Here is an 18,908-nt window from a genome sequence, read left to right on the forward strand (position 1 = left end):
ATATATTTTAGATTCTCAATCTGTTTGTGCAACTAAATTATATCACGATAAGGCTCAATTTTATTTAAAAATAGGTACCAATTTCAAAGGTGCCTCACTTCCCCCTAATTGTAATTAGTGCCACAATGCTTAAATTTTTAGGATGCACTTTTCCTGCTTTTACACTTTTACTCATTCTCTTTCTATCATTTATATTAAATTAATTATATTTTTATACAAGTAATGTCGCGACATTATAAAATTTTCGAAACCCATTGTCAAGCCCTTTGTGTCAATTCTGTTCTGTGCAATTAACCAAAATCTTCACCACTTTGCTTCAAATAATATTTGAGGTAAATTGGAAAGTAGAACCATTTAGTAGAGATTTAAACTTTTTACTGATCAAAATTGAATTTTGAATTAACCAAATTGAATTTTTTTATACTTCTGACATTTCTTTTAGATCAGGATAAATGTCATGAAATTAAAAATCAAGGCCAATTTTTTTTTAACAATTTCGTTTACCTTTTCCACATTTTCGCACTCACAATTGGACTGCACTATAAATTGAATTTAATGTAATGTTCATCAGAATAAGTATATATGCGAAAGAGTAAGATAGATATTACCAAAAACGTTTAAAGAAGCGAGAGATATGAATTTTTATTTCATGAAATTTCTCTGTTCCAACAGATATATCAGACGCAATAGAAACAAAATTTAAAATAATGTATATGAGTCTATTTTTATTACAATTTTAATGAATAAAACCTAAAATTTTCAGCTACATGTTATTAAATCTAGTTAAATTAATCTTTAATTCTTCTTCACACCTTTTAGATCAGGAAAATTCCATGAAATCAAAATTCACTTCCCCTTCTTTCTCGGTGGGTTTTCATTTGTCTATCCCATTCTTTTGCATTTTTCATCGTCTCTTTTAGAACATTATGCCAAGTTCCATTTAATTCAATCTAGTTTTATCTGAGAAAGAGTAAGTTTGACATGTCAAACGTTGGAAAGAGAAAAGGATGTGAATTTTAATATCACGAAGTTTTCCTCATCTAAAAAATATGCCGAAGTCATTTTATTGATCAAATTTTTAATCTGAAATTCGATTTTATGCTGATCAAATTTAATTTTCTATTAATTATTTATTATTTGGTATAACTTAATGTGTAAAAATAATATAATTCGAACCCTTCTTGGTGCCAAATAAATAATTTTTCCCCTGAATTTACCTACATTCCAAAGTCATTTTTTCTTTCAATAATTGCTAATCCTTAAAAATTTGTACCCACAGGAAGTGTGTGCCCTATCGCGTTTTTCAAGCACCAGTTTATTGAATGTTTGTGTGAAAATCACACAATGGGCAGTGCTTCTGCATAAATATTTTCACTGAATAGGGTGGAAAAATGCTCGAGGGAAAATTTCATTGTAGGGGTAATGGAAAAGGGATAATGAGATAGAAATGGGTGATTGAAGTACATAATTCCGAGACAAATTCAGTGAGACAGACCAGTCGCTGCAATAAATAGGGGTGGAAGGATTGCCTAATTCCATTTCACGGATCTGCTCGTTTTCTCAATGAGAGGGTGCTTGCAGATTTCCGGTCATCACAAGTGAATTAGAATTTAATGAAATTAAGCGACCCACTCTTCATGCTCTTCATCTACCAAAGAGACAATTGATCTAAATGAGTAACGAGCTGAGATGTGATCTTAATTACTGTAAAAGATCATTGGAGACATAAAAACCCAAATCCATGGCTTAAGTTTAATCCACGTGCTTTATTTGGAAGGCGGTTCAAGATGCAGGAATGAGTAAAGGGGAAATTATTTAAGAGCAAAATGATATTTCTGGTAAGATGTATGGCGATAGGTGAATACCACAAAATTATTCAATTAACATTTATTGTATGGGATGATCATAAAATTATCCATTTAGATGACAAAGAGGAATTTATGAAAGTGAATCTTCACCGTTGTGGACTTATTTGAAATCTTTTCTCTAAAACAAGAAGGGATATGCTCAAAATAGATTTAAATGTCACGAGAGAGGCAGAGTTGCAAGAAAATCCTAAACGAATTCACGTGTTGGAAAAGAGATTTGTGGCGTCTTAATTGAATAATTGAACTCATACTTCCGTCGTTGAGTGCAGCAGAAAAGCAGATTTTAATGGTTGATAGCATACAAAAGGGAATTAATTTATCTCACTTAAACATCTATGAATGAGTGAATATGCAATAAAAGATTAAAGAAAACAATTTAATTTCCGCATTGATTTTCCATTTCAAGCTAAATTTTGAAAAAAAATCATCTAAGGTGTTTATTTTTTCTACTGTAATTCACAAATTAAAAACAAAAAATGATAAGATTTAAGAAATGAAAAGTATCTAGTTTTGTGTCCGATTATAAGTATATTTCATAATTTCGTGTACGAATATATGAATAATTACAAAGTTAAAATACGGCTAATAATTTATATTTTAATTCTGAATGTTATATCATTTTATTAATTTTTACACAAGGTATAAATATATTCAATTTTGAAAAAAATCTGGGGTGAAATGATAACTTTTCAACACTATTGAATCGATAGTATCGATAAATCTATTTCGGTTAGATTAAGTGAATGTCGACTTTTTACACATTGCTGAGCCATTCATTGTGCCATTCTTAAAAGGATGTGACTGTTTATAAATACCTGTATTAGTTACAGGAAGTCCTGCTATCGTTTATATTTTTCAGAATAGACAGTCAATAGTATCGAAAATAAGTTATCATACATCCCAGGTCTTTAATTTCAAAATTGTATTCCCAACTAAAATATTTCAATTTTAAATGATTATTTCTTTGAGTTCTTAGCCTCAAAGAACTAGTTACCAAGTTTTATAGGGTAATAATGAAACTTTTTGGTTTTATGTTACTTCTAATTTTAAATTTGGTTACAATATTCTTTAAAGTCTTCAAGTAATGGAAATTTATGAATTATTACCAAATATATACATTCAAAGATTTCATCCGTCTTGAAAATTTGACATCAATTAAAGCAAAATTCATTCAATTAAGGTAAAATGCCCTCAAGTCGACCTGTTGCTCAATTCGACCGGTAAAGTTATTTATTCAATTTATTTAAATTTGCACTAATATTTGGCGTATGATCTAACATTAATAGGTCAATTATTCCAAATACGAATCAGTGACAATTTTATAAAAATTCACGATTAAAACATTCAAATATTGACCACCGGTCGATTCGAGGAACCGGTCGACTCGAGGGCACTTTACTTTGCCCATTTTTCTTTAATAAAAATCTTATATCGTAAATCGACAAAAAAATTAAAAAATATATATTATAATTAAAATGATACCAATGGATTGTATAATATGTTTTCATACATTTTTGGAGAGAAATAGGAAATTGGTCAATGAAAGTATTCCTAAATTTACAGAATATCTTGCAAATAGAACAATATTTGTAAGTTGGAATAAAGGAATCTTCCAAAACTAAGTAAACTTGTTTATGATATAATTCTCTAAAGGAAAATTATTCTTTATATAATTTAAGATATTCTATATTTATTAAACACTCAAATTTAGTTTACAAGGAATCTTAAGTACGTTTGCATTTAAGCTAAACGAGATTAGACTATAGACACACGCAGTCGGATTGCAATTGATAGGGGAGACTGGGGAGGTTTGGGACACTTTTTCATGTTTTGACTTTGAGACACTATTCCTAAAAATCACGATAATGCATTACATTTTAATGCGGTCTATAGGATACTTATGGGTATTGACTTTATAAAAAGTACTCGATAGAACTTGGAAAACAACTGAGTTTTCTTGTAGAAGATAAAACATTTAACTTGATGCTTTGTCCCAAACCTCCCCGATGTGGGGCAGTATGGGATGCAAAAGGGGATGTTTGGGACGCGTTTTTCTCGCATAATTTGCATTATTGGAACACGTTACTTAATTTTAAATACTAGATTAAAAATATTTCTAACAGAAATAAATACGTTTTATTTTTATTTCATACTTAGAAATTAATAAAAATTTTATTTGTACAGTAGAATCATTTATTGTCAATCAATTATTTAAAGTATTTTCTTATTATTTTTCATCTACATTTTCTTGCTTTTTTATTCTAAATATTGCAATCATGATCATCAAACTCCTCAGGCGAGTAGATTTTCTTGTAACTTAGTTTTAAACTCATTGACGGATTCCTGTTTGATTTTACGACAACTTCATGGTACCTGTTTTTTCCTTATTTCTCTGAATAAGCTCTCGCCTTGCCTTTTATGGAGAAATTGTTCGAATTGTAGAGGATATTGCTCGAGAAATTCTCGAGAAAATAGTTTTTAACGAGATTAGGCAAAAATCAAATATTCTCTCTGGAGAAGAAATTATTGATTCCCAAAACAATGATGGTTTAATAGTCTCTGTAGTTAGAGACATCTAATCCACTGGTAAAGTTTGCACATGTGGGTGATTTCCAGTAGAAAGTGGACGTTACTCTCCATTTTGGCTATAAAGAATTGCATGCTACCTACAATCTTGTCGAAAATCAACGTCCCATTCATCCCCAATCAGGTGTCCCAAACATCCCCGCGTGTAATTTTGGTATTTAAAACCTTTATGTAAAAAACAAGACCGTATAATCTCTAAAACTTTTATAAAAATATGTTCCCAGATTACACTGCTACCTAATGAGATAAAAAAGTTTTGATTATATATCGCTGATATAAAATACAAAGAGGAAAACTGAGATGTCAAAATATACAATTTTTATTAATTTTTAAAAAAGTGTTCATAGAAATAAAACAATAAAACTGAGGATGTTCATTCTTTTAGTTAAGGTACATCTTAATATTGCCTACGATTGAGAAATGGTTAAATCCCATTTATTTCAAAAAAAAAAAAAATAATGGAAAAATCGCCTTGTCCCACACTACGCCTGTCCCAAACCTCCCCGGTCTCCCCTACTGATATTTTTTTGTTTCAAAGAAATCTCATTCAGGGCTTACTTTTAATAATAATAAAACTGAACTAAAAATATTTTGTCTTCGGAAAAGTTGTGAAAAGAAAGTTACGACAAATTCTGGTTTTACTGACGCCTTGTCTATATTTCTTTTAAAAAATATATTAAAAAGATAAATCAAACAATACTTTACAAATATTCTGTATAAGATGAAAAAATGTTTAAAAATAAACAAACTTAACCCTTTGAGGACGAGTGGGACACCGGTGTCCCAAAAACGAAAACAATTTTTTTGTTTATAGAAAGTTATTTTGTCCTCTAAGAAGAGGACACCGGACCGGTGTCCCATTCGTCCTTAAAGGGTTAAAGTTAATAGGATTTACTACAAATTCTATTGATCTTTTAATCAAAATACCCATTAATTATACCCTTTGTATTTTTTTAATATTTACGTAACATAAATTATTTACGGATACTTTACCGATACAATACAGATTGAGATTTATGCAATCGAATTGGAGATTTCAAAGCCTTCCAAAAAATCCAGGTTTAATCAAATCAATTGAGAAACAGGCTCTTCAGATTGGTTTAACTTCAGCATTGAAAAACCGATATCAAACTTTTTTGGTCATTTGGGAGTAATATTTACATAAAACAAATTTTACATACATAAAACATCCAAAAAAAAAATATAGGTGCTCCAGATGCTACGAAAAAGATAAGAACCATCACTAGAAATATTTCTATGGGGGTCCGTAAAGACCGGAAGTTATTAAGCTTTTCCATTTGACATCTGTTCCAATAACAATTAAAAAAAGCGAATTGTTGCAATGCTTTTCTTTGACTTTTAACAATAAAAAACAAAATTGAAAAGTTGAAAATTATGGTTAAGAGAACAAGTAATCGTATTTAGTTGTACAAATTTTTAAACTCTTAAGAGAATGCCTTAGCACTGTTGTTAAATTAGGCAGTATGGGATGTCCTTAATTCGTCTCATAATATATACTCTCTTACGCAAACTCCTATGAATCTATTCCAGAATTCTCTAAAAAAAATCAGTAGGGGAAAGCGCGCTACCTTCGGACAACTTAAGCTTCGCACAATCCAATTTTTTCTCTATGTTCCTTATGAATATCATCCATATCTCTTTTCTGAAAATTTGAGGCATTGGACTAGCTATTAAAATATATTATTATAATGGGCCAAATTCATTTATAACACATTGGAAAAAATAATTTGTGCGAAGCATAAATCGTCCGAAGGTAACGCGCTTTCCCCTATTGATCCTGTTTTATTAAAAATTATACCCAGAAAATGGGAAAATTCATTTGCTGGTTATATTGCCCCTATATCCCCTACATTTTATTTTAGAGATAAATTCGAATTTTGACTTATTGAATCAAATGGAGCTTAAGATTTGTTTAGCGATATCTTCAAGGCTCAAAAACATTTACACGAGTTGTACAGCATTTTTCCAATTGGAAAAAACGTATAAAGGTTAAATCCCTAAATTCCTATAATTATATTTATTGTATTACAATACAAGTTCGATTAACAACAATATTATGTAAACCATTGTAATTATACTAATTTTCATTTTTATCTGGAATGGAACCGAAAGAACTAATCAAATTAAACCCTTGCGAATGAAAAGTCAAAAGTTAAAGCGCCATGTTTTATCATTTGGGTTGAAAATCTCCCTCAAATGTGATAAATTTTAGAGGAATTACGTCCCCCTGGAAGGCAACGAGACCCTCTATATTGATTTTCTCTTCTGGAACCAGAACTCAGTGCGCAGTCCAACGCTCAGCATTCAATTTGCACCCGTCGTTTATTTTGCCGGTGAAGTGAGATGGCTAGTTTGAAAGGCGGATCTCCTGGCGATACCGCCCATATTCTCTTGTCATCTTGGTTAGAGGGAGACCACGATATGAAGCAAAGTTCCACAGTAAGTCTTCCTGCGAAACATCCAATATTGCTCTTGAAGAGTATCGGAAAATCTTCTCTTTTCACCTTAATCGTATTCTCTCGCATCGGATCAGGGCAACATTCCCATGTTGTGTTGCGGAATGAGTGACTCTCTTCCCGTCTTCGCGATGCTTCGTTGCCCATAAATTCGATTGAAATCTCTGCAGTTTGTGACGAACATATTCCCGGCGCACAAATTTTCGCATTTTGATCAGGAGCCTGCAGAAATCCGCGAAGGTGCAGAGTGTTCGCATCTGTGCAAGAATGAAAGTTTAGGAATAAGTTTTTGGGAAATATTTAGTGGTGTATGGAAGGGTGGTCATGTGTTGATAATAATTTGGTCGGTGATAAAGCTCCAGAAATGTTGGTTCCTCCAGATATGGTGGCTCCACAGTCAAAATTGGTTTATCAAATCAATAAATTCTGCACGGAGCGAGTTCAGTGTCGGATGGTGCAACTGAGCAAGACCATTTTTGAGATTTGCAAAATTGTCCAGGATATTCTTAGAGAAGTGGAAATTCAAGAGCCAAGATTCATTTCCAGCTTAGCTGAGTATAATGGAAGGTACAAAATCAAAAAAAAATCATTATTACCAATACGTTTAATAAGATAAGTTCTTCCCAAAATATATTTACTATATGATTGAAAACCCAATTTAATATATTTAATATTCAGTCTCGTAGATACTACACTGATATATAGAATAGATACCTTTTTGACAATCCAAGAATAATAGAAAGTTTATTTTTGATTTTCTTTTGCCAATTGTTAACATCAGTCTCTTTAAAATGATAATTTGGTTTATAATTCGTTACCTTTTCTTTGGGTAAGAGTTTTTGGATATAATTATTTTATATTCTGACGAAAACTTTAGAAATAATCTTTTGGTATAGGTTTAGTATAAAACCTTGATAAGAGGAGAAGAAAATAAATTAGATTGTTATGTAGTTGATCACTGTTTATTTTATAAGATAAAAAAATGTGTTAAACTTTGTGGAAATAATGTTTTTGGTTATTTATTATGTCTTGGTTTTTTTTTAAGAGCTCATTTTATGTAGGGTGAAAGGGACACCTATTGACACTTTAAGAATTTATCACGCCATACTTATTGACACTTTCAGTACCGATTTAGGATATGAAATTTGAACATCTCTTTTTATAAGAAAAGCTACATTACTGGAAAAAAACATCATATTACTTGCATTTTACCAGATAAATAAAAAAAAATCATCATTTTGAGGAAAGTGTCAATAGGGGTTTCCTGTCGAAGAGGTGTTCCTTCGACCCTATCAGAGATTGGTCAAAATATTTCTCAAGATCTAAGACTTCAGTATAAAGGGTTATAAAAGGAAGGAAACGAAACAAAAGAAAAGATTTTTTTCTTTCATCGCACAATAAATCTATTAAACAAAAATAAAACTAATTTAAAAATAAAAAATGACTGCTTAATATAGGGGAGACTGGGGCAAAAAGTCACAAATGGAAAATTTCAAAATTCAATATCATCAAAGATGAAAAAGAGAGCAACTTAAAATTTTTTCCACAGATAGCCTCCGTTGACCTTCTTCAATGTCGTAAGTTTCTTAGAATTCGAACAAGGAATTTAGAAAATAAAAAATATTGAAATTTTTAGCCCTATTTTTGAAATAATTTCCTTACGGCAGATATCATTTTATACCTATTTTATTTTCAAAATTGATGCACTGCTGGTGAATATTTCCTAAATGATTTGGATTCTTTGAATATGAAGCCGTTATCTATTTAGAATTTTAGAAATATTCTTATCTCCAGGAATTCCTTTTATTAAAAATGACCACTTGGGGTAAAAAGTAACAAAACATAAGGAGCAAAAAGTAAGAAAAACTGAAGCAATTTCTGATGTCTCACGGCGAAAAGAAACATTATTACTATGTCTTGCCGCTTTTTGTTTGCATTGGTCAAACGATTTGCAGTCTTTTGTTTGTTTTTCTAAAATTAGCTTAAAAAGAGCTTTTCTCGTTCAGTTAGAGGAAACGATGTTTTGCAAAGGTGTAGATGAATAAATTTCCTATGAAAATATGTTGTCTAGGTTTTTTTTAATTTACAGAAGCCCATTATAAAGCAAATCAAATTGTGATAATATCCCATGCCTGGTACTATTTGCCTCAGAACTTTTGTGAATGGTCACAAAACTATCTTTTAGAAAACAGCTCGATAAATGTATTTCCTTGCAAAATAGAGGAAAATGACTTTCACAAAGTTGCAGAGCGGTAAATTTTCTATAAAACTGCGCTAATTAGAAAATTCGGGGACTCTCGGGTAGATTATAAAATAATAAAATATCCTTTTTGTAACTTTTTGCCCCAATCTCCCCTAATGATAAAATCAGCGATAAGCCTAAATCAAGTTATAAAAGTGCGATTCCTTCATTGCAAATTGGGATTGTAGCAAACTAGAATGATATATATAATACAAATTTGAATTTTAGATTGTATTTCAAGCATTTGGAAATTCTAAAGTGGTACAAGGCACAGCGTTTTAGTTTTACAGGTTTTTATAATCCTAGCTTTTCTGGTATTTTATTATATTTATATTAAACGACATTCTATTGCTCAATTTTTATTGTTTTTTGATAGATTTTGATTTTTTTGTAATTTTATCGATTTTTTTATTATTTATTTAATTTTCGGTTTTGTTTTAAGAACTTGAAAGTTTTGTATTTTTCGAAAAAAAATTATAAGGAATTTCAAAACTTTTCTATCAATACTAGAATCGTTCTATTTTAATTTGGAGTACCTTTGGAGTGGATTAAACTGTTTGCGAGCACTATCTCTTAATAGGAATGCTTTCCTGTGTTCTTCATACGTAAATCTGTTACTAAGGACGAAGAAATCGACCAATTGTCATTTAATTTAATACGATTTTCATCGATTTCTAATTGTTTTACATCAATTTTTTTATTGCATAATGATTCTATTTCAATGAAAAATATGAAAATGTTTTTTTGAGTACTATACTGTTCTCAAGTGCTTCTGCATTATTAACTGTTCTTTGTGGTGGTTCATGTCTCGATTGTTTTTTCAGTCCTCACCGTGTTCTAAAACCACTAAACAGTCGTGACAGGAACCACCACATGAAAAGTCAGAAGCACTTGAGTACAGTAATACGCTGGAAAATATTCAATTCTCATTGGAATAGCACCATAATGCTAGTTTGATGAACAAATTGAATTCAAAACTTCTACATAGGGAGCTTTTCTTTTGTCCTCAAAGATATGTCTAGGTTCTGAGGAATTTGAAGGCCTTTCCAAAGATACTAAATTTTTCAGAATTTATAAAATCATCAGCCAGAAATAAAAAAAAGAGAATCTAAAATGAAAAATATGAAATCCGCCATTTTCTTTTCTTTTTAAGCCTTATAGAGGAGCACTGATATAAAATACGAAAGAACTTGTACAAACCCAAGCATTTAACCTAAACACTCCTGCAGTGGAGTGATAAAAAGAAAATTCTGCGCATCTCCACCAATTTATTGATTTACTTCTCTGCAGGTATGAAGGCTTGGAGGTCATCTCGCCGTATGAGTTCGAAATAGTGCTCTATCTTAATCAGATGGGTGTCTTCAATTTTGTGGATGATGGAACACTTCCGGGATGTGCAGTGCTTAAGCTCAGTGATGGCCGCAAGCGGTCCATGTCGCTCTGGGTTGAATTCATCACAGCCTCTGGGTATCTGTCATCGAGAAAAATCCGTTCTCGTTTTCAGACTCTCGTGGCTCAGGCATGCGACAAATCTTGCTACAGGGACATCGTAAAGCTCATGGCGGATGTGTCAGAAGTGAAGCTAAAGATACGTGAGCGGTATTTTGTTCAAATTACCCCGGCATTCAAATGTTCAGGCATCTGGCCAAGATCGGCATCACATTGGCCACTACCAGGAATACCTTGGCCTCATCCAAATATCGTGGCCGAAGTGAAAACGGAAGGATTTGATTTATTGTCGAAGGAGTGCGCAGCACTTCAGAATAAAAACAATGCTATGGAAGGGGATGCTTGGGTGATGAACTTTCGTGAGGCAGAAAATAGGCTTCTATATGGCGGATGCAGGAAGAAGTGTTTGAGTATCCTCAAAACACTGAGGGACAGGCATTTGGATTTACCTGGAGAACCCATAACATCATATCATATGAAAACTTTACTTCTTTATGAATGCGAAAAGCATCCACAGGAACACGAATGGGATGATACTTGCCTAGCTGATAGAATCAATGGGATCTTACTGCAGTTAATCTCCTGTCTACAGTGCCGACGATGTCCGCACTATTTTCTACCAAGTCTCAATCTTTTCAAAGGGAAATCCCCAACTTCCATGGAAAATGCAGCTAAAGAGATCTGGAAGTTACTTAGAGAGATGCTAACTAATAGCTTTGCATTCGAGAATCTTTGAAAGTCCTATTTCAAACAAAGAATCTTTCAGTAAATTTATTTAAAAATTTTCCTAACGTCTAATTAGGAATAGATGATAGGGTAGATTCACCCCTTTCGACATTTCCAAAATTTACATTAAAATGAAATAATCTATTTTGAATGGATTTATTGATTTGAATAAATAGAAAATCTCTGCCAACCATTGAAGGCATAGTAACTTTGTTTTGTAATTGCGTTTAACATATCGTCATTTAGATCAACAATCGTCGTAACTTACTCTTCATCTATCCGACATTTTTATCACAATATGTATGTAAAGGGACAGATAATCCTAACCGGCTTATGTAGGTGAGATTCTTAACGTGAGCTAACTCGGAGTGCATGCAAATTCGATTTGGAGCTGAAGTTGGGAGACGCCATTCAGTTACCTTGAATCAAATTCGTGAAATTATACAAATTTTGTATTTAAACCAAAATATCAAGGATTTGGATGAACTGGCACAAAAGTAATATATGGGTGAAATGTAGACCAGAATGTTCTCTATAATTTTTCCATAGAACATGATCTCATCGATTACTCAGAAGCCAAGATAAGCGAGGTTTTTTGTTTCTTAACTCGTTTTTTCATCCAGAGTTCCCCAAGTAGTCATTTGTTGAACTTCAACTATATCAAAGAATTGTTGTATTTTGAGAGACTTTCCATTTAAAACCCTATTTTAAGTGTCTTGGTGGAGTAGAGGCAGTCAAATTGGCATCTGAGTGATTTCAAAGCGTTATTATGGGAAAAATCAATTTTTTCACACTTAAACGACAAAATCGGACAGATTGCATAATCTGATCGAAAAATGATGTATGGACGAAATGTAGAGACAAATGTCCTCTACAATTATGTCGAAGTAATCATCAAAATCGGTTCAGCGACAGTCGAGATAATTGAGGTTATGTGATATTGAAATTGGTTTTTCGACTGTGGCGCCCCTGGTGTTGGTCCCACGAAGTTCAAATATTCTAGAAAGTTGTAGCATTTGGTGAGATCTTTCGTTTAAGCCCTCATTCATCAAAATCGGTCACATAGAACCGGAGATATGATTTTTTGAATTTTGTGAACTTTGACCCCTCATATCTCCGGTTCTATTGAAACCACAGCGCACATACGCACCATTTTGGAAACGTCCTAGACTGGACTACAACATACTAAAATTTCATTAACTTGCACAATGCCGTTTTTGAGAAAAGTGACTTTGAATTTCGATGAATTTTGACGCTATCACAGCGCCATCTGTGGTGGATTTTTGAACTTCCATCTGAAAGTGCTCATCGAGACGAAATCAAAAAGGTAAAATTTAGGTCGCTATGTTAGTTAGAACCGGAGATAGAGGCCGGTCAATGTTCGAACTTTGACCCCTTATAGCTCGGGTCAGGGGTTTTAGATCGACTTATGGTTTTTTTTGTTTGATAGGTATAATCAACGGCTACAACATACTAAAATTTCAGCCCGATGCACAATGGAATTTTTGAGTTATTTAACTTATAAGATTTAAAAATTTTCTTTTTAATAATAGCGCCCCTAGCGGTGGTTTTATGAACTTGCGATGTTAGAAGGGGAGGTGGCATTTCACGAGAGCTTTCCAAAAAGCCCTCACTTTTTAAATTCTGACAATTAGAACCGGAGTTATGGCCATTTTAAGAAATTTTTTTTGGGCCCTTATAGCTCGGGTCAGGGGGGTCGGGGGACCTTAAGTTTGGTATTGATGGAAAGCCCTAAGGCCCAGCTATAACATACTAAATTTTAAGCCCGCTCGATGCCATAGGGGCGGAGCTATTGAGAAAACAAAAAAAGGGGGGTCTTCAAAATGGCGGAAGGAGGGGTGGGGGGGTGGGGGGTCAATGCACCAAGTTGCAATTTTCACCCGATATATAACCTTTGCCGAAAACCGCAAGTCGATATCTTTTTTAGTTTAGGAGCTATTAAGCTCCAAAGAGCGGCCGGCCGGCCGGGAACGTAAAATAGCCACATATATATTCGTGATCAGGAAGTGCTGAAACACATTTTGGCCAAGTTTGAGGTCGATCGGACGACATGAAATTTTGTTAGGATTATAGTAGGTGAGATTGTTAAGAATCTCACCTAATACACAGAAGTCTGTGACAGACTATACATTGATGATTAAAGTGACCAGAAAGATACAACAATTGCTGATCAAAACACCGATATGCTAACCAAAATGCATGAATTACAATAAGTCATATCAAAAGAATATCAAATGCATGTAAAATTAACGAAAGATTGATAAATTGATAAGTAAATCTGATAGAAAAAACCTTTGTTAATTTTTTTGTTAAATGCATAGAAAACTAATACTAAAAACTTATTTCTATTATTTGTTTGTAAAGGTTTGTTAAAAAAATCATTATTAATAATCAGTAAAAGTTATCCTCCAAACAATAAAAAATATTATTTATATCAATGAGGGAATGCAAAAATGTTTAAAAAAATAAGCATATTTTTTTTTTAATTTTCTGAACAATATTTTTAAAAGTCAATGAATTATAAACTAAGAGCAGTAAATCCATTAGTATTGACTATCAGGTGGTAAACTATCATTTACTATCACTATCATTTTCGTTTTGCAAATATGTTTTCGAAACTATCCATGAGAGTGATCCAGGTGGTTAGAACTAGATTGTACTCATTTTTCTTTAAATGTTAAATACTTTTTTTTTTAAAGAAAAATTATTGTGAGAGAGTGAGCGAGATGACCAGATCTTAATTTCATTCTCTTTCATTCAAATGTCAAATCATTTTTACATAACAAAAGTTATTGTACGCTGGGCTGAGTTAAATGTACATCCAGTCATCTCGCTCACCGCTCTCACACTAATAGGCAATTTCGAAAACATATTTTCGAAACAAAACTTACTGTGCGTTATTAATAACTTTTATTTTGTAGACATGATTTTCAAATTTTAATGAGAATGAAAGAGATCTAAGATGCAAATCTAGTTACCTCGCTCACTCCCATAAGAAGTTTCAAAAACATGTTCTCAAAACAAAATTTATTGTGCGTTGCATATTATCGTTTGTCTGAAAAGAGAATATACAGTGGCGGCCAAAATAATAGAATCACTTTCCAAAGCTTATATTTTTAACTTTTGTAATTTTTCCCAATTTCCTATTATAATTCTGAAGTAGAAATCTTCAAATTATTAGAATCGTAGAATAAGGGTTGTTTTGGCCGCTAAAGGTCTCTATTTTACACAGAATACGTCAAAAGTGTAATTCAGTTCGGCCAAAAAAATGGAAAACTGTTATTTATGGTTTCTAAATATGGCTTTATTTAAACTTATTCGATTTATAGACCACATTCTTTAATTTAAATGAAAATGGTTTTATCGTGTTGTTTAAACCAAATTTCATTATTGATATATTCTATGAAAAATAGAGACATCTTGCGTCCAAAACAATACTTATTTGACGTAAGGTAGTTATTTGAACATTTCTATATCAAAATTATTTCAACGATTTGGAATAAACAAAAATGCTAAAGGTAAAATAGTGGTCTTTACGGAGATGATTCTATTATTATGGCCGCCACTGTATCTCTTGTACTCCCTTATACTTCTTTATCTTGGAATTTTGGAAATGGCGGAAAGTGGTGACATGGTGGTCACAAGTGGTGAATTTGCCCGTATCAGAATGTTACTGAAACAGTGCTAAAATATGTAATAGATTATTATGTACTGAAAGATCTTGTCTTAGTGAGATGAGTTGAAAATCTAGTGAGAAAATTGTATAGGTTTTCTAAAGAAAAAACATACAAGTGATATATTAAATCGTCTGTCTTTGTTATCAAATTGCCAATATTGCATTTTTATTTTTATTCAAAACTACATTAAATTTGCAAAAAAAAGTTTAGCTGCAAGAGCTGCAAGAATTGCCGACAAGAGTATCCCTGTCACTGCCCTGAAAATATTTCACACGAAAAGCAATGCAGAGAATTGAGTAGTTCAAATGAATCAACATCGACACAACAGTCAAGAACTATTTAATATGCTGGTGAGGTAATCAATAAACACATGTCAGAGACATGCCTTAAGAACGCGCCAAATGTGAAGTCCAAGTTCCAGAGAGTACCACTTAGGAAAAGAATTACCATTGCAGGCAGCCTACAGGAAAAAAAACCATTTTAAAACTGATGGAGAATCTTTTATTCTCCCGCATTGCCCAGTTTAACGCCATATCAAACAGGAAAATTAGCCCAGAGAGAAGAAACACGAAACGAGATTGTCTCATATTAAATTGATTTATAGGCTCTTGTTTGTATCATAAGAAATTGAATTAATTTCGCAAATTATTTCACTCCGCCTTTTTACCACTAATGACAAGGCAGTAATTATGTTTATGGGAGTGTTAAATTGCAAAGTGGGGAAAATAAGAGTGGAAAACATATATATGTATAGTAAAAGAATATAAAGAATTTCTGTGTTAGATGATCATATAAAGCTTCAATTTAACTGTGTTATCACACTTATCATTAAATTCACATAAATTGCCGCTAATATGCGTTCAAATGTGTATTTAAATTTGATTTTGTGAAGCCATATTTTTATATTTCAAGTCAATTTGAACCAATTTTTTTGTGGGCTAAGTCTACCTTAATGTCAATAAATAGATCAAACTACAAATCGCTCCTTGGAAATTACAAGGAGCCAACTCATTTTCAGCCATTTTTCAGGAGACAGCATGAAAGATTTAACTTTGTGTAAATAATTATCTCAGTTCAAAGACTGAACAAAAACAATTTATTTCTTTTTTCTATTTATGATAATTAATATAAACATCGAAATATACATATTTTTACCTTTTAAAATATGTTTTTTTATGAGTTAGCCCCTTTTCATTCTAAATAATGCACAAATTTTCCTAAAATTAGAATGACAAGGGATTAACTTGCTTGAGATAGTCCCTTGTTTCACAAAAAATTGAACGATAAATCTATTTTGTGCCCCTTAACTTTAAACAAAATTAAGCAAGCAATTATAAAGAGTAAAATTGTGAAAAATTTTTCTAATAACAAAATTTAATGATTTTTATCATCTGATAATTTATTAAATTCTCTTTCTAAGTGCAATTAAATCTCAAAATCGCCAAAAAAAATAGTTGACCCCTTGTAATTTCCAAGGAGCGAAATATTAAAATTTTAAAAGAACTAAGTATGATACCAGGGTAATGCTCGATCATCTCCATTTTAAAATTAAAATCTGATAATATTATCAAATATCTTAAAATTTGTACTGCGGTTCATCTCTTACGAAATGTTATCACGCCGCATAGTAAAAAATACTATGATTTTTGTATCCAAAGAGAGTAACCCGTAACACGATAATCGTAACATACTTCCAGCAATAGTAAAGAGTAATAATTTCCAACAATTATCGAAACAAGTTTACTTTTTAAACTGATATTTAAATTTTACAACGATTATCGTTTAGAATTAGTTAATATAGAAAAATGAGCTGAAACTTTTTAATTGAAATCTATTATTAATAATCGTTGTAGTTCAATCAAAAAATTGGAAAATCAAACGATAATCAGTACAAAATTTAATATTCCGTTGAAAAATAAACTTTCTGCTACTATAATCATGTTACTATCGTAAGTCGTTACACTGGATAATCGTAGTAATGTGCTTTACTGTGAAAGATAACTCCTTTTATGTTTCACATAATATTATATTTAGAAAAAAATTAATTAAATTTCAATTAAGTTTTGACAGAAATGACTAATTTCAAAATCGAGGTAAAATTTAACTAACAGTAAAAAAATGTTTGGCCATAGTATTTTTTTGTGATAGAAAATTACTACGATTATCATAATGTTTATGAATTCAACTAAAGAAATTTGAAATAATTTTCACTTCATAATTTTCAAATTTTATTTTGAGTTGAAAAAATACTAGGATAATCTTAGTAATTTATTTTACGATGGAAGCTTGCTACGATTGTCGCTTAATTTTTGAGAATTCTGTAAAGGAAATTTTAGTACATTTTCAGTATGAACAGAAGATTTTTTTTACAGTAAAAGAGATGCCAAAACGTCCATTACCGTAAAACGTTTATTACCGCTTAAATTGATTCACAAATCTTAACTCAATTCCAAAGCAGAAGATCATTTAAGAAGTGTGCATGTTATAATGTTTTTGATATTAGTAACATGCCTAAGCACGAATAAAAAGAGATATTCTAGTCTAGAAATTTAAAACAATGATACGATTGCTTCACAAATTCATTGCTGATTGTGTCTGATATAAACGAATAAGAAATTTCAAGACCTTTTTAAAAAAAATCCCAATTTTCGCAAATCGCTTGAAATTTTGAACATTTTTAAATATAAAATGGCCATTTTCCGATCATAGATATGTATGGGTGAAATGCTCGTCTAAGGCTACATTTGAAACATATCTGAAAATCATTGAAAAAGTTTGGGTTTTGAAAGGGACGGAGGGAAGTGAGTGAGGGTCGTCGAAGAGCAGAAGTCGATATTTTTTACTGTTTGACCTTTAGCTTGGGACCAAACATAAGGTCAAAATTGGTTGAACTTTAAACTTAAAAAATTAAAATTGCGAATTTTACGGTCATAAATATGTATGGCCGAGATTATCGTTTAGACTACCTCTAAAACTAAAAAAGCTTGTGTCAATTTTGAGAAAAATCTCTTTTTGGTTACCGTTTGATAAGCCTGTAGTAAATTGAAAAAGATCGGATTTTATCTTGGATGACAGTAAATGGCGTTTTTTGATCGATTCGAAAATCTGACCAAAAGATCATTGAAATACGCTCGACGAATTTGATGTACTCACAGCTGGAGTTCGATAAAAGGTTGATAGAAATTTCTTTGCACAAAATGACGTGGATGTTCGAAGAAATCAAAATCAATTTCGAATTTGCAAATTAAATTTTTGCAGAAGCTTGGAAAAATATATAAAATTAGAAAGCTTCCAAAGGAGTTATTGAATATTTGTAAGAAGAATCTTAAAAATACTGAAATGCAGACTGACACAATGTGGATACTCGAAGTACTTCGAAATTCGAACTGGAAGAACTTCAGCCACCACGCGGACGAACTGAGAAGTAAACTTTTTTTTGACTTTCACAGACAAGTTTCAAAACAGATCTTCAAATGTTTTTCTCGGGATACTCCTGACCGTAATTGCTCATATTCAAGAATTTCGAACTTTATTTACCGATCTGACCAAGTCTTGCTTATTGGGTATCTTTCTAATGTAATGAAAACTTTTACGGATATATGTATAAATGATAATTTAAATATAACCTATAGGACAATCGTATTTCCTTTATTCTGTTAACACAATTATGTTGCGAATCAATCTAGAAACTTAAGTATTGTATGAGTCTGTCTCCAATTGGGGAAGTTTAAGGTCATTATGGGTCATTATACCGAACTGTCTATATAAAAATGGTTTATTAATTTCAAAATAAAATCTGTATGAAATTTTAAAATATAAAAAGATAGACAACTTGTCTCGAAAGATCATATATTTCGGTTGG

General features: G+C 31.7%; 1 protein-coding gene across 1 annotated transcript; it reads left to right on the forward strand.

The window, feature by feature from the left end:
* The first annotated feature begins 7,027 nt into the window (after positions 1-7,027).
* LOC129808176 (protein mab-21-like) lies at positions 7,028-11,538 on the forward strand. The gene is made up of 2 exons (XM_055857942.1): positions 7,028-7,498; positions 10,464-11,538. Exons 1-2 carry the CDS (start codon positions 7,242-7,244, stop codon positions 11,356-11,358), a joined length of 1,152 nt encoding a protein of 383 aa, XP_055713917.1. The 5' UTR covers positions 7,028-7,241; the 3' UTR covers positions 11,359-11,538.
* The last annotated feature ends 7,370 nt before the right edge of the window (positions 11,539-18,908 follow it).

Source organism: Phlebotomus papatasi, chromosome 3, assembly GCF_024763615.1.
Source record: "Phlebotomus papatasi isolate M1 chromosome 3, Ppap_2.1, whole genome shotgun sequence".
NCBI lineage: Eukaryota > Metazoa > Arthropoda > Insecta > Diptera > Psychodidae > Phlebotomus > Phlebotomus papatasi.

Bases quoted from the DNA above. Each gene is read 5' to 3' on its own strand.
- LOC129808176 (XM_055857942.1), top strand. From the start codon at position 7,242: ATGGAAGGGTGGTCATGTGTTGATAATAATTTGGTCGGTGATAAAGCT. The intron at 7,499-10,463 runs GTACAAAATCAA...ACTTCTCTGCAG, and splicing joins TTAGCTGAGTATAATGGAAG to GTATGAAGGCTTGGAGGTCA.